Source organism: Balaenoptera borealis, assembly GCF_965194805.1.
Source record: "Balaenoptera borealis genome assembly, chromosome: 19".
Lineage (NCBI taxonomy): Eukaryota > Metazoa > Chordata > Mammalia > Artiodactyla > Balaenopteridae > Balaenoptera > Balaenoptera borealis.
This window is the reverse complement of record NC_138878.1, coordinates 59,776,358-59,800,787: the sequence shown is the minus strand read 5'-3', so window position 1 is coordinate 59,800,787 and position 24,430 is coordinate 59,776,358. Positions and strand designations below refer to the sequence as shown.

The following is a 24,430-nucleotide window of genomic DNA, read 5'->3' as shown; positions in this document are numbered from 1 at the left end:
TCCGTGTCAGCTGTGGAACTGTGCAGAAGCTAGTGGGCGTGCCCAGGAGCTCCCCGGAAAACGGGAAGCCCTTCTGGCGTGCACTTGCGCCTGCGCGGAAACCAGCTCCTTGGCCCCAGCGTCTCCGCGCGCCCTCTCCTGGTAACGGGCCGCCCCCTCCCTCCTTAGAAACCGGCGCCGCTGGCCTAGCGGCTGCCGAATACACACAAACCAGGCGACTGGTCTGGCCTGCCTATCTGCAAGCCTTCCTCCTAGAAGTCTGCGATCCCTTTGAACTATGGGAGACCTACCACCCGACCCTGAGCCCCCTCCTCAGCCGACCTCCAGCCGTAGGAATTCCCAGGTCTCCGAGCGGCGGCGCAGTCGGGAACACTCTAGGCCCCAGCCCACAGTCCCTGAAGAGGTGCAGCAGGTACCGCTTGACGCTCAGATCCTGCGCAGCAGTCGGGAGATGGTGTCGAACCAGATCAACCGGGGCTGGTCACAAGGGGCCAGTCTGACCCCAAATGAGAACTTTATTTTTCAGGCCGAGGAAGTCCAGCGGGGGGGCATTGAATACCCTTCCCTGAATACGGGCTTTCCCTCAGAGGTACAGCCCCAAACTTACCCGAGTGAAGGCAGGCTCCAGGCCAGCCACAACGCCAGCCTAATGCTGCAGCAGCTACAGCAGGGCAAAGGCAACCTATTCCAGCAACTGGAGTCTGCCTACCAGGAGCCCCGGGCTGACCTCTTGGGCCAGTACACCGGGTACCAGAGAGAAGACCTGCAGTTCAGCCAGGGCACCCAGCATGGGCCCTACCTACGGGATGACCCTGCGCTCCAGTTCTCGCCCTCTGAGCTGGGCTTCATGCCCTTCAATGTGGAGGTGCGTGAGCCAGACCCTCGAGAGCTGGCCGTGCAGAACGCCAAGGCCTACCTGCTGCAGACCAGCGTCAATTGCGACCTCAGCCTGTGAGAAGGGGGCCCCGGAGTGGGGAGAGGGAGGGGCCCAGGCAGGGAGAAGCCCCAGGCAAGGCCCTGCCTCAGGCCTGGGGTCTCAGACGAGATTGCTCCTCATTGAGAACCAGCGACCACTCTGGGGGCCTCTAACTCACCTTAGGAGTCGGGGAATAAATACTAACACTAGCTAGCATTTACTTACCAGACACTGTGCCAGCACTTCACACAGAAACATCTGGTTCTCATGGCTGAGATTAGTACATCTTCTGTTCCTATTTTACAGGAGAGGAAACAGACACAGAGGAATTAGGTCCCATATCCAAAATAACACAGCTAAGATGTGGCAGAGCCAGGATTTCAACACAAGTGATTTGGCTCCTGAGGCCCTTTTATCCACTAAAATTTTCTGCCTGAGGAAGGCACTTGCCAAGGCCACTTAGCTGCAGTCATAACACACCTCTCAGCCCCCTATCACATCCTCATGAAGCTGACACTCTAGTGGGAGAGCAGACAATAAATATAATAAGGTATAAGGTGATGATAAGAGCTAAGGTGAGCAATAAGGCAGAGTAAGGGGTATAGGGAGGGGATATTAAATAGTGTGAGGTCAGGGAAGGCCTCTCTGAGGAAGTGACACTTGATCAGGGACCTGAAGGAGGTAAGGGAGAGCATCTTGCAGGTAATTGGAGGGAGAGTTGTCCAGATACGGAACACAGTGAGCTTCAAGGCTTTGAAGCTTGCCGTGTTTGAGGAACAGCAAGGAGGCTGGTGTGACTGGAACCAAGGGAGGAAGAGAGGAAGTGAGAGAAGAAGAGTTTGAAGTAACAGGTCTTTCTAAAGCACAAAGCTGACTCCCATTCCTCCTATGCTCAGAGCCTGCTGTGGCTCACCAGTGCCCTCAGGAGAAGGTAGGCTCCTCATAACAGCCTTCAAGGCCCTGTATGATTCAGCCCCTTCTCCCTCTCCAAACTTCATCTTTAGTCAGCTCCTACCTCAGATCCTAGAATCTAGCCAAAATTAACCTCCAGCTCTTCCCCAATAGTACCCAGCCCTCAGGAGCTTCAAGGTCTCTTATTGTAAAGCCCTGGCCAAAGTCTCACTCCTCTTTACCCTTCCCAATTCAATGATGGCCCTCCACCACACCCAGGACTGCTGCCAAAGGGTTTGCACACTGAAGAGGGCTAGACATACATGTTTTGAAATCAGGCCAACCTGGTTTTAAATCCTGGCTGTGTTACCACTGTGTGACCTCATGACCTCAACTTTTCTAAGCCTCAGTTTCCTCATCTGGAGAGTGGGGATCGTAATTGTTCCTCAGATGTATGATTGTGGTGAGAATTCAACGTTGCTCTCAAGTGCCCAGCACAGTGCCTGACTCAGGTGAATGGAAGCCATGATGATACTGTTATCACTCCAGCCTCCTTTCCTGCCACAACCCCTCTTCCTCACTCTACTCCAGACCTCCTCAGTGTTCCTCCAACATGCCAGGCACACCCTCAGCTCAAGGCCTTTGCGCTCCATTCTCAACCATATCATCTGCAAACCATGACAGTTTTGCTTCTTCCTTTCTAACTCTTTCACCTTTTATTTTTCATGTTGGATTGCATTGGCTGGGACCTCCAGTGCAGTATTATATAGAAGTGGTGAAAGAAGGCATCTTCATTTCCAATCTCATGGGAGAAATATTCAGTCTTTTACCATTACGTTTGGTGTGTGCTGCAGGTTACTTGTGGCTCCCCTTTATAAGATTATAAAACATTACATTCTATTCCTAGTTTGCTAGGTTTTTAAAAATCATGAATGGGTGTTGAATGTTATCAGTTTCTCTGCACCTATTGAGGTGATCTTACATATCTCCTTTAACATGTTAATGTGCTGAATTATATTTTTTTTCCTCTTTCTAATATCAGTTCAGTCTTGCATTCCTGTTATTAGCCAAATTTAATCACGGTGTGTCATCCTTTTGAGAATGCTGGATGCCACTTGCTAATATTTTGCTTAGGATTTCAGCATCTATATTTCTAAATGAGAATGACATGGAATTTCCCTTTCTCCTAGTTTCCTTGAGTTTTGGTATCAAGATTATGTTAGACTCATAAAATGTCTCAGGGCCTATGCATATGCTGTTCCTTCTGACTGAAATACTCTTCCTTCCAGTATTCACATAGTATGCCCCCTCCCTGGCCTCCCTATTTAAAATTGTAAACCATCTCCTATCCCTGGCATTCCCAGTCCCCATTCCCTGCTTTGTCTCCGTATAAATTACCACCCCCAACACACTATATATTTTGCACATTTGGTTAATATGTCTCCATCACCAGACCATCAGCTCCACCAGGGCAGGGAGCTTTTCTCTTCCCTGTGTCCCCAGAGCCAGGCACAGGGCCAGAAACACAGCAGCAAGCTCAGTAAGCTGAGTGAGCGATGTCCCCCACCTCCCATTCCCCTCTCCTGGAGGCAGGTATGAGCACCTGGTGAACCTGCTGACCAAGATCCTGAACCAGCGGCCCGAGGACCCCTTGTTCCTCCTGGAGTCGCTGAACCGCACCACTCAGTGGGAGTGGTTCCACCCCAAGTTGGACACGCTTCGAGACGACCCGGAGATGCAGACCACCTATGAGATGGCCGAGAGGCACAAGGCGCTGTTCAGCCAGAGCGGCGGCGGCGAGGGCGAACAGGAGATGGAGGAGGAGGTGGTGAGTGAAGCGGTGGGGAGGGGCGCGCGGCGGAAGAGCGGTGGTGGCCCGGGTTTAGGCACAGCTCCTGCTAATGCCTGGAGGGGAGGGAGCGCACAGCACCACCAAGAAACACACGCGATTTCAGTCCAGAGTGTGGGTCGGGGACCAGGTCACAGAGGTCCTTGAACGCCAGGCTAAGGGGCTTGGGCTTTCTCCTGAGACCACTGGGGCGCCATGGGAGGGTTTGAAGCAGAGGAAAGGTTGGCCAGCTCTGCATTGTAGAAAGCTGACTCCAGCGCCACATGGAGGTGGAGGCTGATTTCTCCTACCATCCCTTACTCCTTTCTGCAAATAACTGCTCTGTGGACGTTTTCTGTGAAACCCACTGACTCCTGGAGTCTCTCAACACTGAATTTGCCTCCTATCCCCTGGACTCAGTTTCCCCTTTTGCAAGTTGAGACCCGCTGAGAACTCTTCCACCCATGATTGATTAACATTCTACTATCCTCAGAATATTTAATTCCACGATTCTGTTTCCAGCATTGGACGACGGCTTAAAATTTGGCTGAAATGTTCTTTCACTCGTTTAAGAAACATTTGTTGAGAACTCTTTATCATAATTCTGACACCTCCTAGGCGCCCGCCCCCCCCCCACCCACCCAGCTAAGAGCTTTAGGAGTGTGGGCTCGTTTCCTCGCTGAAACAACCTTGTAAGGCAAGTGCCATTTATTATTCCTATTTGTGGAGGAAGGACTTAGAGGGCTCGAAACTAGAAAAGACAGGACTAGGAAGGCAGGACCATGTCCTCCAAAGCCCGGGCTATCACCTCTGCCATCTCTGCTGATGCTGTTGGTCTATGCTCACGTTTTATGCTTCTGAAATTCTAGGATTCTGGAGACAGTGGGGTGGGATGGTGAGAGAACTGGAAACGACAATCTGACCAAGGAATGAGCCCTTGGGTGAGCAGAGCGCAGGTCGGAATCCAAGTCTTAGACATGAGGAACAGTCTTACCTGAGAATATGGTTTTAAATTTCAGATCAGCAGTCTCTCTTTGGGAGGCCGCACCCCCTTAGAACTGCACCCTTCCTCCCCCACACCTCCAGGTCGCACACTTATCTAATGCAAGTCCCTGTCGGCCCCGCCTCCTTAGAACACTGTGCCTCTAGAGGCTCCACCCGCTTAGAATTCCACAGCCCGTGAGGCTCCGCCTCCTTAAAAATTCAATCCTGAGGGAGGCTCCGCCCTCTTCGAACGCTTGGTCCCTAGAGGTCTCACCCCTTTAGAACTTGGAGCTGGAGGTTTTTTGGTTTTGGTTTTGGTTTTGGTTTCGTTTTTTTTTTTGGTTCGTTTGTTTGAGCTGGAGTTTTTAATATGAGGAGGTCTGTAGAAGGGCAAAATTGTGGGCGTTTGTGACCTGTACATGTTTCTAGGAAGAGACTCAAATCCATGATTCAGCATTTTGTATTTGTTTTTCTGTCTGAGGGGAGGAAGGGCTCTCATTTCTCTCATTTTCTATTTCTTCCAAATGCAAAGAATTTCTGTTTCTTCCATGATCCCCAACAGCATTTATGGAAAAATCCATCCTTTCTCCTGCTTTAAAAATGCCACCTCTACCATTTATTTACACCGGTATGGACTCCAGTCTGTTTCTGGAGTCTCTATTTTGTGCCTTGCTCTGTAGATGGCTTTCTGCTCTGGGACTCTCCTGCTTGTTGTGTACAACCGCTGCATAGCAGGTTTGGCTGTTTGGTAGCATAAGGCTCCCCATCACTGCACCTCTGTTTTGAAAAGTTCCTGACTATCCTCACATTTATAGTTTTAAACTAACTTTAGTATTATTCTTGCACTTGTTTGACAACACAGATCACTTTAAGATAGGAAATAGTTGTCGCAGAAATGAAGACAAGTGGCTTAGAGAGATAGTTTTTCTCACACCTAATAGGTGCAAGCAGTCTAGGGCTGGTAAGGTGGCTCCCCAGTGAAGGGGCACTGAGGGCTTTCTTCCCTCATCCCTCCCCTCCACTCCACCCAAACCAAGAAAGCCGTTTTCTGCATCACAGAAGCCTGGGGATAAATCCTATTTCTGGGGAATTCCTTGGCAGTCCAGTGGTTAAGACTCCGTTTCCACTGCAGGGGGCTCAGGTTAGATCCCTGGTCAGGGAACTAAGATCCCACATGCCGCGCGGCATGACCAGAACATAAGAAAAATAAATAAATTAAATCCTATCTCTGGCCAAGGCAGTCAGTAAGGCTTACTTTGGGCTACAAATGCTTGATTAAAATGGCGCAAGCAGTTCAGCAAAACATTTCATTACTTCACTTTGCCAAGAGTGAGTAGAGTTGGGGCAGTGTCTCTGTGAGATCGTGAAGACTCCCAGCTCTTTCCTCCCCTCTGTTCTGCCTTCATCACGTTGATGTTTGGTCCTTGAGTTTGTCATTTTATGTTTGAAAAATGACTGCTACAGCCTCGGACATCATATCTCCACACCAGTGCCCCCAAAAGAGAGGGGACGCTCTTCACCGTATGTCTCCCCCTTTTTTCCCTTTCCTTTCTTTCTTCCTTCCTTCTTTCCTTCCTTCCTTCCTTTTCTTTCTTTCTTTCTTTCTTTCTTTCTTTCTTTCTTTCTTTCTTTCTTTCTTTCTTTCTTTCTTTCTTTCTCTCTTTCTCTCTCTCTCTCTCTCTCTTTCTTTCTTTCTTTCTTTCTTTTCTTTCTTTTTTTTGGCTGAGCCGTGTGGCTTGTGGGATTGTGGGATATTAGTTCCCCGATCAGGTATTGAGCCCAGGCCACAGCAGTGGAAGTGCTGAGTCCTAACCACTGGACTACCGGGGAATTCCCTCCCCCTTTATGTTTTTAAACAAGGGGAGCAAGGGAATTCCCTGGCGGTCCAGTGGTTAAGACTCTGCCCTTTCACTGCTGAAGGTACAGGTTCAATCCCTGGTTGGGGAACTAAGATCCCTCAAGCCATGCAGTGTGGCCCCCCAAATAAATAAATAAATACATCCATCCATCAATCAATCAATCAATCAGGGGAGCAAAATTTCCCAGGAGCCCCTCAGAAAAGCTCTGCTTGCGTCTTATTGGCCAGATTGAGTCACATAACCATCCCTTGACTGCAAGGGGCGCTGGGAAGGTGACTGTGAAGGCAAGCAGTGGAGAAGGGGGTTGAGGATGGTGCCATCTGCCGTCGAACCCAAGGGCAGGAATGTAGCTGGGCCCCAGGCCAAGCTGGTATTCAGGGATCTCAGTGCCCATATCTCACCTCTGCTCCTCTCTCTCCCCTACCTCCTCACACGGCAGCATACAGCTGCCCCACAGTTCCTGAATTTTTTTTTTTTTTTAATTCATCTAGTTGCCACTAGGAAATCTTTTCTCCCAGATCATAGATAGGATCTTCCTGGAAACTGGGAGAAAGAAAGAGGAAGGAAGATTCTGACCACAGTTAATAGAGGAATTAAGGAGTAGGGACAAAGAATATGACCTCTGGAGCCAGACCAACCTGGGTTTAAACCCAACCATCCCAAAGAAGTAATTTCTAGGCAGGGAGACGCCAGATGTACTTTCTCTCCACCCAGTTACAATTGCAGAGGTAGAGAAGGAGAGCCTGATCTGCCATTTTGGAGCAGTTGTCCTCACTTGCTCCAATCACCAGTGGCCAGAAGGCAGGGTGATATCATTTAATCACGGTTGGTGAGGCCATTCCATTGCCAAGTGGGTGGAAGACATTACCAGAAAGAGGGTGATGGCCATTGGCTCATGGGCCAGGCACACACCCCAAAGAGAGTTTTCTATGCTCATTCCCTTATCTTCCCTGCTGGCAGCACAGTGAGTCTTGGGATTAAGTTTTGACCCTGTCCCCGAGTTGCTGGTGTCAATATCAATTAGGCAGACAAGCTTTATTTATTTATTTGGTTGCGTGGGGTCTTAGTTGTGGCAGGCAGGCTCCTTAGTTGCAGCTCCAGGAATCCTTAGTTGCGGCTCGCCGACTCCTTTAGTTGTGGCATGTGGGCTCCTTAGTTGTGGCATGCGAACCCTTGGTCATGGCATGCACGCGGGATCTAGTTCCCTGACCAGGGATCAAACCCGGGCCCCCTGCATTGGGAGCGCGGAGACTTATCCACTGTGCCACCAGGAAAGTCCCCTAGGCAGACAAGCTTTTGCACTGTGTTTAAGATTGAGGGCAGGGAGTTCCCTGGTGGACCAGTGGTTAGGACTTCACACTTCCACTGCAGGGGAAGTGAGTTCAATCCCTGGTCAGGGACCTAAGATCCCACAAGCTGGACTGCATGGCAAAAAGAAAAAAAAAAAGATTGAGGGCAACTGCCAGAATCACTTTCAAAATAACAATTCTCCTCCTATAGAGTATGAGTCAGGGTGTGCCGTTTCAAGCTGAGATAACAAACAGCCTGGGCTTCCCTGGTGGTGCAGTTGTTAAGAATCTGCCTGCCAATGCAGGGGACACAGGTTTGAACCCTGGTCTGGGAAGATCCCACATCCCGCGAAGCAACTAAGCCCGTGTGCCACAGCTACTGAGCCTGCGCTCTAGAGCCCGCAAGCCACAGCTACTGAAGCCCATGATCCTCAACAAGAGAAGCCACCGCAATGAGAAGCCCACGCACCACAAGGAAAAGTAGCCCCCGCTCGCTGCAACCAGAGAAAATCCCGCATGCAGCAACGAAGACCCAATGCAGCCAAAAAATAAAATAAAATAAATAAACATTTAAAAAACAAACAAACAAACAGCCAAACAATCTCAGTGACTTAACACCACACAGTTTATTTCTCACTCACACTACCTGCCCATCCAGGCTTGGCAAGGGGGCTTGGCTTATCAGACACTTGAGCTGGAGGGTGATGGAAGTGCCACTGTAACACAGGCTTCCACAGTTGCAGAGCAGGAAAAAGAAAGCAGAGCAAAACCCACATTGTTTCTTACAGCTCCTGCCTGGGTATGACCCGTGTCCCTTTCACTGCCATTTCAAGCGGTCAGAACAAGTGACATGGCCACTCCTGAATGCAGTGGGGTGGGGGTGGGAACGTATAATCCTCCTGTGGACAGGGACTTCAGGCATTTGTGAACAACGGAGCAGTCTGGCAGGCATGGGAAGAGGATGCAATAATTGTTCCTTTTAACACTGTGTTGTTCATAAATGGAGCTTGTAAGAAAATGGGAATGCAGTATATACCTTTAGGAAAAGCCTCAGTATGCTCGTCCCCAAATCTTTTACATCAACTGCACGATTTAGGCATCATCGTTCCTTGGCACACTTACCCCTGCATCTCAGTGGCCAAAAACGGTGGCATGAGCAGCTGGGTTACAGAGTCGTTTCACTCTGTAGACTCTAGAAAAGTCAGGCTGGGGAGCAGCGCTTCAGCCTGGTTTCCTCTGCCTCCCGCCCCACCCTCTGCAGGCAGAGACGGCCATGCCCAACATCATGGAGAAGGCCTTCTACTTCGAGCAGGCCGGCGTGGGCCTGAGCTCAGACGAAAGTTTCCGCATCTTCCTGGCCCTGAAGCAGCTAGTGGAGCGGTGGCCCGTCCACACCTGCCGCTTCTGGGGCAAGATCCTGGGGCTCCGTCGCAGCTACCTGGTGGCTGAGGTGGAATTCCGGGAGGGCGAGGAGGAGGTGGAGGAGGAGGAGGTGGAGGAGGTGATGGAGGGCGGCGAGGTCATGGAGGCGCACGGCGAGGAGGAGGGCGAGGAGGGCGAGGAGGACGAGGAGAAGGTCACCGACGTCATCCCCAAGCCCACGTGGAAGCCGCCGCCCGTCGTCCCCAAGGAAGAGAGCCGAAACGGCGCCAACAAGTACCTGTATTTCGTGTGCAACGAGCCGGGCCGGCCGTGGGTGAGGCTGCCCCACGTCACGCCGATCCAGATCGTGCAGGCCCGCAAGATCAAGAAGTTCTTCACTGGCTTCCTGGATGCGCCGGTCATCAGCTACCCGCCCTTCCCGGGCAACGAGGCCAACTACCTGCGGGCCCAGATCGCCCGTATCTCGGCCGCCACACACATCAGCCCCCTCGGCTTCTACCAGTTCGGCGAGGAGGAGGGCGACGAGGAGGAGGAGGGCGGTGCCGGGCGTGACTCTTACGAGGAGAACCCCGACTTCGAGGGCATCCCGGTCCTCGAGCTGGTGGACTCCATGGCCAACTGGGTGCATCATACGCAGCACATCCTGCCACAGGTGAGGGCCGGACTCCAGCCTCCCTGCGGGTCGTAGCACCAGGTGTGACTCCAAAATAAGACAGCAAGCACCTGCTCGGCAGCTAGGCATCGTGCTCAGTGATATTCATTCATCCATTCCTTCATTCATTCAACAGATACTGGTTGACAGTCCCCTGTCAGAAACCTTTGGGGCCAGATGCACCTTGGAATTCTGAATTTTTCAGATTTTAAAAAGGTGACAGGAATTCCCTGGTGGTCCAGTGGTTAGGACTCAGTGCTTTCACTTCCGGGGGTGGGGGTGGGGGGCCTGGGTTTGATCCCTGGTCGGGGAACTGAGATCCCACAAGACTCCTGGTGCGGCCAAAAAAAACAGTACTTACAAAAATAAGAGTAGTTTAAAAAAATAAATAAAAATAAAGGTGACACACACACTAAAAAAGTGACACAGTGCACATACTATATATTACGCAACATCTCAAGCAGGGGCTGGGGCTGCAGCCTGTATTCAAAGGCATCATTATTTCTGCAGCAAAACTGAAGAGCTTCTGATCACTCAGGTCAGGGTTTCCGCCAGATGACTTATGAAAAATCTTTTGGTTTTCAAAGCTTTTCAGATTTTGGAATTGTGGATAAGGGATGGTGGACCTGCATTTATTGAATGCCTAGTGTGTCTGAACTTTACATACATTTATTCATTCACTCAAGGCAGCACCTGCTGTGTGCTAGGAACTTTTTATTCATTCATTTATTCAATAAACATTGATTGACTCCACAATGTTTTATTGAATCCAAATAACTGCTTCTGAGATTGGTACAATGGTCATTCACATTTTATAGTTGCTGAAACTGAAGTCTGCTACATGCTCTGCACTTAGGTTCACTCATTCATTCAACAAACATTTATTGCTCTTCAGTACCTCCTGCAACCCAGCAACAATCCAATGAGAGAGGCACCCATGACACCCCCATTTCGCAGATGAGCAAACAGAGGATCATATGGGCTGCCAAATGTCAACTCCACAAGGGCAGACATGGGGGGGTTTCTTTTCTCAAGGACACATATCCAGCACCGAGAGCAGTGCCTGTATATGGTAGGTGCTCCTTAAATATACAGTAAATGAATGGATGAATGGATGAACAGATGGAGGCCACAGAGCCTGAGAGAGGCAGGAGTCCACATCTCACTGCTACAGCTCTCAGCCCATTCTCCCCTCACCTCATACCTGTGCGACTAACCTTGTCCTTCTACCCACTTCTGGGTCCCTGAGAACAGGACCCGTCCCCAGTACACTGCCTGGTCCTTCACCTCCTCCCAGAGTACAGGCCGGGCTCTGTGCCCTGGGGGTACCACCTGACCTCCTCCCCACCTCCAGGGCCGCTGCACTTGGGTGAACCCTTTGCAGAAGACGGAGGAGGAGGAGGAGCTGGGGGAGGAGGAAGAGAAGGCAGATGAGGGAATAGAGGAGGTGGAGCAGGAGGTCGGGCCCCCGCTGCTGACGCCACTCTCAGAAGATGCAGGTAACAGCCCTCACTTCACACACAGCTCTGGGGGAGACTGGGAGAAAGGGAGGGGCAGCGAGACTGGTGGCGGGGGGCACCTCTGTGAGCTTTGGTTGTGTTCTCATCTATAAAATGGGCATCCCATGGGGTTATAGGAATGTGTCCATCTTGTGAACCTTGTCTGGCACATGGCAATGGTCCAGATGGTGAGATATGGTCTTTCGAGTCCCATATGGGTTTGGGGAGGGGGAGAGATAGCTAGGGAGGCCTCCCCAGAGGAAGCAGGACTTGAGCTGGATTTTGGAAGACTGGACAAGAATTTCCTGAGGTGGGGATCTCAGGCATCTGAAGGAAGAAAGGAGAGGCTGAGAGTGGGCGAGCGAACAGAGTCTGGATGTGGATCCCGATTTCCGTGAGCCTGGAGCCTGTGCCCTGTCCTCTGATCCCTGGTCCAAACTGATGGCCAACCTCGAAGGAGAATCACAGTAGCTCCCCTGTCGGGGCCTCAGGGCTCACTGCCACCCTACAAAGGAGGTGAGATAAGTGTCTCCTTTCCCGGGTGCAGTCACTGAGGCTCAGACAGGCGAAGTGGCTTCCTAGGGCCACACAGCGAGAGAGTGGTCAGAGCCAGGGCTCAAACACTGAAGCCAGTGCTGTCAGCCCCACATGCCCTTCCTTGTCCTCCCTCTTTGCTCCCTCTCTTCCTCCTCTCTACCTTCCTTCCAGGGGGCTGTGCAGGGCAGGGGGAGCTGCAGCCTAACCTCTGACCTCCCTGCTGCTCTCTGCTCCCCCACAGAAATCATGCACATGTCACCCTGGACCGCCCGCCTGTCCTGCAGCCTCAGCCCGCAGTACTCCGTGGCTGTCGTGCGCTCCAATCTCTGGCCAGGGGCCTATGCCTACGCCAGTGGCAAGTAGGTCTTCTCCTAGTGCCTCCCAGCAGAGGGCGCCGCTACAACTTCATCAGAGCCAGGCCGGGTGGGGCAACTCACCAGGGTGGGCAGACATTGGGACAGCTCCCTTCAGGAAGCCCCCAGGGGCTAACCTCCCTCACTCAGCTCCCAGGGGTCCCACTAGGGCTAAAACGAGAAATCCCATACCGAGTGTGTGAGCCCCTGGGATGAAACAATGGAAGGTCAGGAAGGGGGAGGAACTAACTCAGGGATCGCACTGCCTGTGCAGTATTCAAACCTGGATACCTTGGCCCCTTGGCCCAGGCTTTCCTGCTGTCTGAGGCATGGAGCCAGACAGGACTCAGATGTCCCCTTTGGGGTGGCCTTGATGGGCAGAGTCTCATCTCTGGGGAAGCTAACTCCTTCCCTGGGCCTCCTCCACAGTTCTTCCAATCTAAAGGATCTTCTCTCTAAGGGCACAAATCTTCCCCACTAGGATCCCCCACCAGCTGTTCCCAAAAGATTGGCAGGTGGAAGTCACTCCCACATCCTCCCACCTCGGCTACACACTCGAGACAAGTCCCTCAGCCTCTCACCAGGCACATCCCAGCTTTTCTGCTCAGCCACTAGAGAGCGCAGCCTGCAGCCACGGGGCATGCACTTACGGGCTCTGTCCACCAGATGGCATGACGGTTTTTCAAAGCTTTTCCTTTTCCGTATCAGTGAACAGCCTGTGCTGTATTCGATACTATGCTTCACAGTCAAGGTGGGATTTTACATCTTCTTGATAATTTAACCACATTCTTGACAATTTCTTTTTCGCCTCCAGAAGCATGGAAGAGGTATGCTTGCTTTTGCCAGCGCCCTTCTTCTGGCCACACCCTAACTTGCCAGCATCCCTCTGAAAGCAAAGGATCCAAACTTGGAGCTCCACTCACCCACCCATCCTCCAACCCCCACTTACCCAACCACCCATCCACCCTCCCATCCACCACCCAACGATGCATCCATCTCGCCACTTTTTTTCTTTATAAAAGATTCTTGAATGTCACCGTTTACCAGCTGTACGCTGGGCCCCAAGTACTTTGTTGAAAAAGCAGATATGGATCCTACTCTGGGAGCAGGCAGAGGAAGCATAGGTGTTAGATGTACATCAAGCCTCACCCTCCCTCACCCCCTTACCCCCATGAAATATCCTGTTACAAACTAAGAGAAGTACCACTGGGGAGAGTGGAGGGACCAATGGCAGCTCATACCTGTCATGTCTTGAGGGGATCAAGGAAGGATTCCTGGGAAAAGCAGCCTTGATCGGAAATCTTTGGGGGAAAAAAAGAAGTAACTAGGGGAAAAGCAGGCAGAAGGACATTCTAGACCAGAGCTTCCCAAACTGTGAGTGGGTAGGACTCACCAGGGGCTCTGGTTAAAGCTCAGGTTCTGGTCGCCTGGGTCTGGGTTGGAGCACAAGACTCTGCCTTCCTAGCAAGCACAACCTCCTGGGTGAGGCTGCTGGTTCCTGGACCCCAGGAACCAGGGCTGGCAGAGGTCAGGGGCTTCCAAGGAAGCAGTGTATTTGAAGGCTCCGAGGAAGACCCGGAGGAAAATGATTCTCGAGGGAAAAACAAGGCTATGAAAATAAGGTCAAATCCAAACTGCTCCCCGTGGCAAACTCTCTGCCTCTCTCCCTGTCTCTTAGTCCGCTCCCTTTCCCCCCATCTACTCCTCTTTCCTTCTCCCATTAAAATTCTGGGGAGAGGTGAATTGGTGGGCCTGGGATGCAACCAATTATGCCCTTGTTTATTATCAGTCTCCTCTCTCTAGAATGTAGGCACCACAGCAGGAGTTCTTGTCTAATTTGTTCACTGCTAGGTTCCCATATCTAGACCAGTGCTGGTCAATATAAACAAAATATGAGCCACATATGTCATTTTAAATTTTCTTGCAGCCACATTCAAGAAATTAAAAAAATAAACAGGCAAAATTCATTTTAATAATGTATTTAACCCCAAATATCCTAAACATTCTCATTACAACATGAAATCAATAATGTAAAAATTATTAACGAGCTAGTTTACACTCTTTTTTTCATACTAAGTCTTCAGAATCTGGGGTGGTTTACACTCACAGTAACCTCTCAATTCGGGTACTAAATTTTCATCAGAAATACTTGACCTGTATTCAGATTTCACAACACCTACAGTTGAAAAAGTAGATTCCTGTACCCAGGTTGTCCCAGACATACTTAGATGTCTTCCAATAAATGAAGTATCAGTTTTATTGTTTAAATTTAATTAAATTTAATTAAAATTAAATAAAATCCACTCCAACAACAGTAGAACACACATTCTTTTCAAGTGCATATGGAACATTCCCCAGGATAGACCAAATGCTAAGCCATAAAACAAGTCTCAATAAATTTAAGAGGATTGATCATATAAAATTTCTTCTCTTACCACACTGGAATGAAATCAGAAATCAGTAAAAGAAGGAAATGTGGGAAATTCACAGGTATGTAGAAATTAAACCACAGAGTCCTAAATAATCAATGGGTCAAAGAAGAATCCACAAGTGAAATTTGAAAATTAAATAAAATTAGAAATTCAGTTCTTCAGTCTCACCACATTTCAGGTGCTCAACAGCTACATGTGCTGTTAGACAGTGCAACTCTAGACATGACCTGGCACTTAGTAGGTGCTAAGTGAATACTGAAAGAACAAATGAACAGAGAGACCTGGTGGGCACATTCCACTCTACCACACATAACTTTGCAGGCATGCCATGCCTAGGCTGGGTCCCACCTTTAACAAAAGTCCAGGCCGGGGTCTTTGAGGGAGGATTTCCCAGCATCTCTCTGCCCCTCCAGGAAGTTTGAGAACATCTACATCGGCTGGGGCCACAAGTACAGTCCTGAGAATTTCAACCCGTCCCTGCCAGCCCCTGTTCAGCAAGAGTACCCCAGCAGCCTGGAGATCATGGAGATGAGCGACCCCACGGTGGAGGAGGAGCAGGCCCTCAAGGCTGCCCAGGAGCAGGCCCTGGCAGCTGCGGAGGAAGAGGAAGAGGATGAGGAGGAAGATGAGGACGAGGACCAGGATGACTGAGGCCCCGTAGTCCCCTTCCTCAAGCAGGTAGAGAGCAGCCTTTCCCTTATACATAGTTTTAGCTTGTTGTTTTTCACTGTTGGTTTGCTTTCTGCCCCTAGAGAGCAGGGGTAGAAGAGGAAGGCAGCTGCTCTAAATAAAATGTCCTCAGGGCATTCCAGCAGAGTCACTCATTCATTTGTTCACCACATTTGTTGACATGGCCTCCAAGTCAGGACGGTGGCACTTTGCTAGGAACACAGACATTGCCCGGCATAGTCTCTCCCATTTGTTCATTTATTCATTCATCTGGCCATCAAACAACTATTGAAGTGCCCCGGGTCAACCCAGCCCTGTGCTGGGAACACAGCGTCGACCCAGTGGCCCCAGATCTGCTTTCCAGGGGCTCACACTCTACAGGAGAGACAGACACATTCCCTAGGCAATGACAACCCAGATAGGGGAGCCCAGAGGACTGACAGAGCTCCTGAGCTGGCTCATAAATGGGCAAAAACAGAGTGGTAGGGCATTCCAAGCAGAGGGAACAGGGCATTCAAAGACCCAAGGGCAAGCGAGAGTGTGTTGTGTTGGGGTAGATTCTCAAACCTCATTTTTGGGACATGGTGTGAGGAGTCAGTGGTGAGAAATGAGGCTGGAAAGAGAGGTTGGCAGGAACAGATTACCCAGGGCTGAACTTTGTCCTGAGAGCCTAGGGAGGCCACAGATGGGCTTTGAACAGGGCAGGGTCCTGATCATATTCATGCTTTAGAAAGACCTCTCTAGATGCCAAGTGGAGGGCAGATAGAGGGGTGAGACAGGAGTCTGGGAGAGCAGAGACAAGGCTGATACAGGGAGGGCCCAAGCAGGAGAGGAGGAGTTTAGACCAGGGCTGCACAGAGGAATGGACTGGAACAGGGGAATTCAGGTGACAGAATGCAAAAGACTTGGGGACTGGAATCCGGGAGTGAAGGGAAATGGCAGAAGTCTAGGGAGACACTGAGTTCTGCAGCCTGGTGACTGGAGGGGATGTCAGTGCCAGCCCTAAAATGGGGACACAGGATAGGAGCAGGATTTGGAGTAAGATGTCAATTTCATTGCAGGACTTGTTGAGTGTGAGATGCTTCTGGGACATGCCAGTGAGAAATCTGGGAGGCGATTGAATAAGTGGGTCTAGGAAGATCTGTGATGGGGGCAGGGTGGTGTCAGAAGAAGTGAGGGGCACTGGCTATAAGGGGGCTGATGGGATCAGGAAGAGATTTTGGGTTACTAGTGGATTATTGGGACACTGGGGGCATTGCAGGGATTAATAAAATTTTGGTTGGTGTCGGAGGACCGAGTGAGATTGTTGAAGATTGTGGAGTTATGGAGATACATAGGAGGTTGGTGGGAAATGTGGAGATGTTTGGTGTTAGTATTAATCAGTAGTGGGTTAGATGAAGTCCTTGGAGTTTTATGGAAGCAATGGAGATCACTGGGATTTGCGGGATCATCAGGGGTGGGGAGGAATGGTTGGAGATGCTGTGGCCAGTCGGGGACTTTAAGATGTAAGTGGGAAACACCGGAGGGTGTATGTTGGGAGTCTTCGGGAGACTCCAGGGTCACCTGGAGTGACCAGGTGACGTCATGGGAAGGACAAGGTTTGGATGAGGCCTTCTCTTGAGGGTACTCCCGTTGCTAGGCAAACGGTTCCCAGAGCGCCGTTGCTAGGGACCTGTGCTCTTTTGATGGCCACGCCCCTTTCCCTACGGGCCCCGCCCCCACAGCCAACCACGTCGGCCGCAGGCACGAAGGCCGCGCCCACCTTGTAGCCCCGCCTTCAGTCCTGAACCGTTACCGGAGCGACGGCTGGAGCTCGTCCCGCCTCTCTACTCTGTTGCCAATCGAAGAGGCGTTGCCCGGGCGACGACACCACCTCTTCCGGTGCGGATCCCCGGCTTCCGGCAGGGGGCCCGGCGGCAGGCGGCTGTCCGGCAGCAGCGGGGCCCTGGGCTGGGGTGGGGGTCGCCCAAGATGGCGGCGGGCGGCGCGGAGGGTGGCTCGGGCCCCGGCGCTGTCATGGGGGATTGTGCGGAGATCAAGTCGCAGTTCCGCACCCGCGAAGGCTTCTACAAGCTGCTCCCCGGCGACGGCACCGCTCGCAGGTCGGGTCCGGCTTCCTCCCAGACCCCGGCGCCGCCCCAGCCGCCGCAGCAGCCCCTGCCCGGCCCTGCCTCCACCTCCGGCCCCGGTGCTGCGGGCCCCGCGCCGTCCCCTCCGCCCGCAGGCCCAGGGCCCGGGCCCGCGCTGCCTGCGGTGCGCCTCAGCCTCGTGCGCCTGGGGGAGCCCGACGGCGCCGGGGCCGGGGAGCCTCCCGCCACGCCCGCAGGGCTGGGCGCTGGGGGAGACCGCGTCTGCTTCAACTTGGGCCGCGAGCTCTATTTCTACCCGGGCTGCTGTCGCCGCGGGAGCCAACGGGTGAGCGGCCCGCATCGTGGGGCCCTGGGTGCTGGCTGAGAGGATGGGGATCCCTGAGGTGATTCACAAGTGACAGGAGAGTCCCTGAATGATAGGGGACCCTGAGATAGGCATCCTACATGTGACGGACATCTTAAGGGGAAAGGATTCTTGGAGGCAATACAGGATTCTAAAAGGTGATGGGAGGCTCCCTGGGTGCTGGCCATCCTGGAGGTGATGGGAAACCTCGAGATCATGTGAGATCCCGAGGTTATGCGTGAGGGTCCTGGGATGGTGACTATTCTGGAGGTGATGGGGAATCCGAGATGGTATGGGGTGCTCCAAGGTGCTGGCTGGCAGGCATTTTGCAGGTGATGGGAAATGCAGGCTCAGAAGTGATGGAGAGCCCAGGGGTATTGCTGTCTGGGGGTGTTGGGGGGACTTGGGGAGCCCAGAGGTGAGGAGGATTCTGGAAGTGATAGGGGCTTAGAGGTAATAGGGATCCTGAAGGTGAATGGGATCCTAGAGAAACTTGGGGTCCTGGAGGTAATGAGGGTGCTGGAGGAAATGAGAATCTCAGAGCTGATGGGAGATCTGGAGATAATGACATCCCAGAGGGAACATCCTCAGGTGTGATGGGTGTCTCTAAAGTGATGTCAGTCCCAGAGGACATGAGACCCTTGGAGTTTATGGTGGTCCCCAGAAGTGATAGGGATCCTGAGAGCCCAGAGGTGATGAAGGCACCTAAAATTTGGGGGACCATGAGGTTTAATGGGTCCCTGAACTGTGATGGGGATTCTGAGATTTAAGGACTCCAAAGTGAGGAGAATCCTGGGACATTGGACTTTAGAATTCTGGGGATTGGGTGATCCTGAGTTTTGAGGGTCTTGGAATATAGTGGTGCTAAGACCCAGGGGAGTTGCTGAAATTACAGAAAGGAATTGGAGCTCAGGGGCTACAGGGACCCTGAAACTGACACCGTGGCCAAGGGTGTCCCAGAAGTTGGGGGTGTCCAACTTCGGGGAGGACGCACTGTGGTCTCATGTGGTGGCAGGGGGCGAAGCTTCCTGCCTGGTTTTTTCCTCTGTTTGTGATTTGGGTCCTCCTTCCTGTCTGTGGTTGCCCCTTCCCTCCCCGCTCACCCATCCACCTACCCACTCCCCTCAGGGATTTAACCCTGCTTCCTCTTCGTGGTTTTCCCCCAACCTCAACACCCTCTTCCTTCCTCTCAGTGGTAGAAGCCATTAACTCGTTTTCTCCCACCACCCAAGTCCATTGACCTCAACAAGCCAATTGACAAGCGGATCTATAAGGGCACCCAGCCCACTTGCCACGACTTCAACCAGTTCACTGCTGCCACAGAGACCATCTCCCTGCTGGTGGGATTCTCAGCCGGTCAAGTGCAGTACCTGGATCTCATCAAGAAGGACACCAGCAAGCTATTCAATGAGGAGGTGATTGTGGGCCCTCAGGGCCCAGAACTGCTCCTATTCCCACCCACCCACCCATACACTGTTTGCCATGAGACTGCAGCTGTCTGGGAAGCAGTGTAGGCCTGAGGGGGGCAGGATGAGGGAGAGATGGGGGATGGACTGACAGATATGGAGGATGGGGTGACAGCAGCTGCTGTGATGATAGCTAATAATGACGGTTGCACCCCCTGTGCCCAGGCCCTATGCTGTGTTAGCCCTATGCTGAACACATTACTCCTGGAATTTTCATCAACCAATGGGTTAGGATTGTGATACCCATTTTGCAGATTAGAGAACTGAAGCTACTTACTGGTTGGGATTCGTTTGAAGCCACAGCCCTTGCTTTTCAAATTCTGGGCCCTGTGGGCTTTGGATTCAAATATTTGCTGCACCATCTACTCACTGCGTGGCTTTGGGAAGGTGACTATTCCTCCCTTAGCCTCAGTTTTCCTCCTCTGTAAAATGGGATTCCCATCCCTACCTCACAGGACTATTGTAAAATCATACATGGAGGTTGCTCAGTCCTGGGTGGACCTGGCAGAAGGGGAAATGCCAGTGAAAGACCTTACCTGTGTCTAGAACTACTCTTGTCCTCTGTCTCTTTCTCTCTGTTCTGAGAAGGTGTTTCAAGTGTATAGAGTGCATGAATGGCAGAGGGGAGTGAGTGGAACAGGGAATGGATTAAAGTGGACTAGGTCATCCATTCACAAAATATTCACTGAGCATTTGTTCTTTGCCAGGCATTGTTCTAAATACTGGGAATACTACATCTCGGTGAACAAAACAGAGGGCCCTGCCTTTGTGGAGCTTTTATCTAGCTGGAGGAGACAAATAGTTATCAAATAACTAAGTAGGCTGTGTGTCAGAGTGTCGTGGAGAAAAATCCAGCAGGGAAGGCGAATGGGGAGTGCTCGGTGAGGTTGGGAAAGGTCTCACTGGAAGGTGACATGGAAATAAAGTCCTGAAGGAGGCAAGACAAATTATTGGAGAAAAGGACATTCTGAGTAGAGGGAACGGCTAGGACAAATGCCGGAAGCAGGACAGCAAAAAGGCTGTGTGGCCAGAGCAGTGTTGAGGGGGAGGGTAGTAGATGAGCTCCAAGAAACAACTCGGAGGGGCTAGGAGATGTAGGGTCTGGCAGGTCATGGAAAAGACCTTGGCTTTTAGAGCCTCTTGCCACTGGGGTTCATCTGAGCCATAGAACACAGAAACAATTTGATTTAATTTCTAAATTCTCCAGAGAATGGAGAATGGGAAGCAACTTGGGTACCTGGGAAAGAAGTTAATTTGTTACAGACAGTGGATGCCAAAGGGCTTTAGGGCTTGGTTCTCCCCGGAGTCCTGCTTGAGAAAGGCTGCCATGGTGTTCAGAGTGGGAGAGACAGTGCCGGGTGCTGACTTAGGTTTTAATAGCATCTCTTTGGCAACTGTGCAGAGAAGAGACCCGGGTGGTGGAGGCCAGTCAGTTAGGCCGTTGCAGGCCTGATGGCAGCTGAGACCAGGGTGGTTGGAGTTGGGGGTGGTGAGAAGAGATCAGGTTCTGGGCACATTTTGCAGATCAAGCCCACAGGATTCCTTGCAGGTTTGGAGGTGAGTTGTGAGGACAAAAAGGAGCAAAGATGCTCGGCTGACAGGATGGGGTTGTCATTCAGGTGTCCAGGAACTACTTTCCAGGCGCCTCCTGCGGGCACAGCTCTGTGCTCTGGGGCTACAACAATGAACCAAATAAACAAAGATACCTTCCTTGGGGGAGCTGATACTCTGTGACTCAATATCTTGCCTTAAGCATGACATCGTAAAGATGGCGGAGGGGGTTAGAGGAGAGTTCTCTGGAAGGCAGCACTGCCCTCCTGCCGAAGAAGGGACATCGAGGCTCCACGGAGCTCCGCTCACGCAGCCCTTCTCCCCGTGCTTTCCCCTAACCTGGTGTCTGTCCGTTTTCCTCAGTCCCTCCTCTCCGAGTAGGCCCGGGCCACTTATGATGACCTTCTCCAGGGAACCAGGCTGGGGAGGAGGTGGGCCCCCGGGAGGATGGCCTTCTCCCGACCCCCGCTCTCTCCCCTGGCAGCGGCTTATCGACAAGACCAAGGTGACATATCTGAAGTGGCTGCCTGAGTCAGAGAGCCTGTTCCTGGCATCACACGCCAGCGGCCACCTGTACCTGTACAACGTCAGCCACCCGTGCGCCTCGGCCCCGCCGCAGTACAGTCTGCTGAAGCAGGGCGAGGGCTTCGCCGTCTACGCCGCCAAGAGCAAGGCGCCCCGCAACCCGCTGGCCAAGTGGGCGGTGGGCGAGGGGCCCCTCAACGAGTTCGCCTTCTCGCCCGACGGCCGGCACCTGGCCTGCGTCAGCCAGGACGGCTGCCTGCGCGTCTTCCACTTCGACTCCATGCTGCTGCGGGGGCTCATGAAGAGCTACTTTGGGGGCCTGCTCTGTGTGTGCTGGAGCCCCGACGGGCGCTACGTCGTGACGGGTGGTGAAGATGACCTGGTCACCGTGTGGTCCTTCACCGAGGGCCGCGTGGTGGCCCGAGGCCACGGCCACAAGTCCTGGGTCAACGCCGTGGCCTTCGACCCCTACACCACAAGGGCCGAGGAGGCGGCGGCTGCCGGTGGCGACGGGGAGCGGAGTGGCGAGGAGGAGGAGGAGCCGGAGGCCGCGGGCACAGGCTCGGGCGGGGGCGCCCCCCTCTCCCCGCTGCCCAAGGCCGGCTCCATCACCTACCGCTTCGGCTCGGCCGGCCAGGACACGCAGTTCTGCCTGTGGGACCTCACCGAAGACGTGCTCTACCCTCACCCTCCCCTGGCCCGCACCCGCACCCTCCCCGGCACTCCTGGCACCACGCCGCCTGCCACCGGCAGCTCGCGAGGTGGTGAGCCAGGCCCCGGGCCCCTGCCCCGCTCGCTGTCGCGGTCCAACAGCCTCCCACACCCAGCGGGCAGCGGCAAGGCGGGCGGCCCGGGTGCGGCGGCGGAGCCGGGGACGCCCTTCAGCATCGGCCGCTTTGCCACGCTCACGCTGCAGGAGCGGCGGGACCGGGGGGCCGAGAAGGAGCACAAGCGCTACCACAGCCTGGGCAACATCAGCCGGGGTGGCAGTGGGGGCGGGGGCGGCGGGGACAAGCCCAGCGGCCCCGCCCCCCGAAGCCGGCTGGACCCCGCCAAGGTGCTGGGCACCGCGCTGTGCCCGCGCATCCACGAGGTGCCGCTGCTCGAGCCGCTCGTGTGCAAGAAGATCGCCCAGGAGCGGCTCACGGTCCTCCTCTTCCTGGAGGACTGCATCATCACCGCCTGCCAGGAGGGCCTCATCTGCACCTGGGCCCGGCCGGGCAAGGTGGTGAGTCACCCCACACCAGCCCACCTGGGACCCAGGCGGAGGCGGGCATTGGCAGAGAGGTTTGGTAGTATCACAGCCTCTAGCCGTGTGGGGTGAGGGGAAGCCATGGAAATCTGTGTCCCAGAACAAGCCTTCTCAGATCTTAGAGTGACTTCTAGAACGCTTGGCAAGCAGCGGTAAGCAGAGAGAGGGTCAGGCGTAAGAGACATCTGGGGGTGGTGGAGAACATGGCCAGTTATCAGAAGGGCAGCCGGTGGGCCCAGCATGGCTAGGTCTTACGGAATGGTGAAATTTTATTAATACTGCAGCTCGAGCTCTATGGGCAAGATTGAGCCTGTGCACCCAGCTTCCAGCCTGAGTGTCAGACTCTTGGGATCCGATCCCACTGCTGGAGGCGTGGGCTGTGGAATCCCAGGCTCAGGGTCCAGTCCAGCACTTCTGCTCCCTGTGTGACCTCGAGCAAGTCACTGCCTCTTTATGACCTTTCTCACCTCTTAGGACAGGGAAGCTTGAAGATGGGTTGGCCATGGGGTTCAGAAAGGTCCTAGTAAGGTGAAATGTGGGCCTGGTGCCTTATAACTTGGGACCTGTGTTCTCAGATGTCTCCTAAGGGTTTGGGCTCGGGGGCCCAGGATGCCAGATCTGAGGGCTGTGCCTGGTTCCCTGGACGAGCAGTTTTGGAATTGTAGGGTCCTGAATCCCTAGAACTTAAAGTACAGTCTCAGAGGCAGGGGCATTGGGATTTGGGGAATCTGGTAAGTCCTGAAAGAGATCCCTCTATCTCCCTAGTTCACAGCCGAGGAGACCGAGACCCAGACAGGGGAAGGAAGTTGGCCCAGGTCACCCAGCAAGTCAGTGGTAGAGGTAGGACTGTCCCTAAGTTCTTCCCTCCCAGAATCTTAGGACCCCCTCCCCAGTCAGAAGGGGACCCCAGTTTCCCCCTCTCCTCCCTACCTCCACCCCTACCCCATCCTCTTTGCTCAGGATCACCCGAGGACTTTAATTATTGTATAAAAGTACCACCTGCTGGGACAGGGAAGCTAGCCGAGATGTAAGTTCCTGAGCCTAGAGCAGCGGCCTCTGTCTGGGTGGTCTGGGGTGGATTGAAGGGCAAGGCCAGGGTGGCAGCAGCCTGGGGGACTCCAGGCTGGCCTTCCCCTCCCCCCCGCCCCCCACCCTGTGGGACTGTTGAGAGCCCCAGGCGGTCTCTAACCCCCTCCTGTCTCCGCTCTCATCTTCCCCAGGGCATCTCCTCCCAACCAGGCAACTCCCCAAGCGGCACAGTGGTGTGAAGCCATGGATGTCGGGGTCCCCCACCCCATGCCCCCAGCTCCTAGCATAACCGTCCCCGCTGACCTCATGGATCAACGTATTAACAGGACTAACCATGACGGATGGACTGCTCCGGTCCCTCTCCCTGCACAAATTTGGGGCAGAGGGTCCCTCAGACTGGCCCAGACACTGGGGGGATGTAGTGGCCCGTGTGGCCTCAGCCTTGTCCCCACCACTGCCAAGTACAATGACCCCTTCCTCTGAAACATCAGTGTTAGCCTCATCCCTGTCCCCAGCATGTGACTGGTCACTCCTGGGGGAGAAGCTCCCCGCCCACAAGAGCCCCAGCTCTGCAGTGCGCCTCTCGGTCCTGTGTGCAGGACAGGGGGTGGCCCACCCCTCCCCTGGCCCCCGCCCTGCCCTTGCTGTTACTTGTGCTTTTGAAGAATGTTAAATTATGGAAGCCCCTGGGGTCCTCTCTGTTCCCCAGGACCTCTTATTTATACTAAAGTTCCCTGTTTTCACGGCGTCTCTGTTCCCTTCCGCGGAGGTATGGAGGAAGTGTGTGGGTGCTTTCACGCAGCCCTAGAATCCACTTTATCCAGAGGAAGAGCTAGGCCCTGCCTCCCCCCGACCCCCTTTTGAGGGCAGGAAGAACTGAAA

The 24,430-nt window shown here is 53.2% G+C and overlaps 2 protein-coding genes across 6 annotated transcripts; both read left to right on the top strand.

Moving 5' to 3' along the window:
* Window positions 1-81: 81 nt before the first annotated feature.
* On the top strand, window positions 82-15,430 carry RSPH6A (radial spoke head 6 homolog A). Of its 3 annotated transcripts, none has more exons than XM_082370143.1 (6): window positions 82-951; window positions 3,401-3,635; window positions 9,029-9,802; window positions 11,157-11,301; window positions 12,080-12,197; window positions 15,037-15,430. In XM_082370143.1, the coding sequence occupies exons 1-6, from the start codon at window positions 278-280 to the stop codon at window positions 15,272-15,274; spliced, it is 2,184 nt and encodes a 727-aa protein (XP_082226269.1). In that variant the 5' UTR covers window positions 82-277; the 3' UTR covers window positions 15,275-15,430. The 3 variants fall into 3 exon arrangements, with proteins under 3 accessions (XP_082226269.1, XP_082226270.1, XP_082226271.1); XM_082370144.1 differs by having other exon boundaries at window positions 13,006-15,172; XM_082370145.1 differs by lacking the exon at window positions 12,080-12,197 and having other exon boundaries at window positions 15,037-15,265.
* A 1,741-nt stretch (window positions 15,431-17,171) lies between these two features.
* Window positions 17,172-24,291, top strand: DMWD (DM1 locus, WD repeat containing). Of its 3 annotated transcripts, XM_082370158.1 has the most exons (6): window positions 17,172-17,707; window positions 18,958-19,140; window positions 21,227-22,495; window positions 23,285-23,359; window positions 23,480-23,546; window positions 23,740-24,291. In XM_082370158.1, the coding sequence occupies exons 1-5, from the start codon at window positions 17,264-17,266 to the stop codon at window positions 23,507-23,509; spliced, it is 2,001 nt and encodes a 666-aa protein (XP_082226284.1). In that variant the 5' UTR covers window positions 17,172-17,263; the 3' UTR covers window positions 23,510-23,546; window positions 23,740-24,291. The 3 variants fall into 3 exon arrangements, with proteins under 3 accessions (XP_082226284.1, XP_082226283.1, XP_082226285.1); XM_082370157.1 differs by lacking the exon at window positions 23,480-23,546; XM_082370159.1 differs by lacking the exons at window positions 23,285-23,359; window positions 23,480-23,546.
* The last annotated feature ends 139 nt before the right edge of the window (window positions 24,292-24,430 follow it).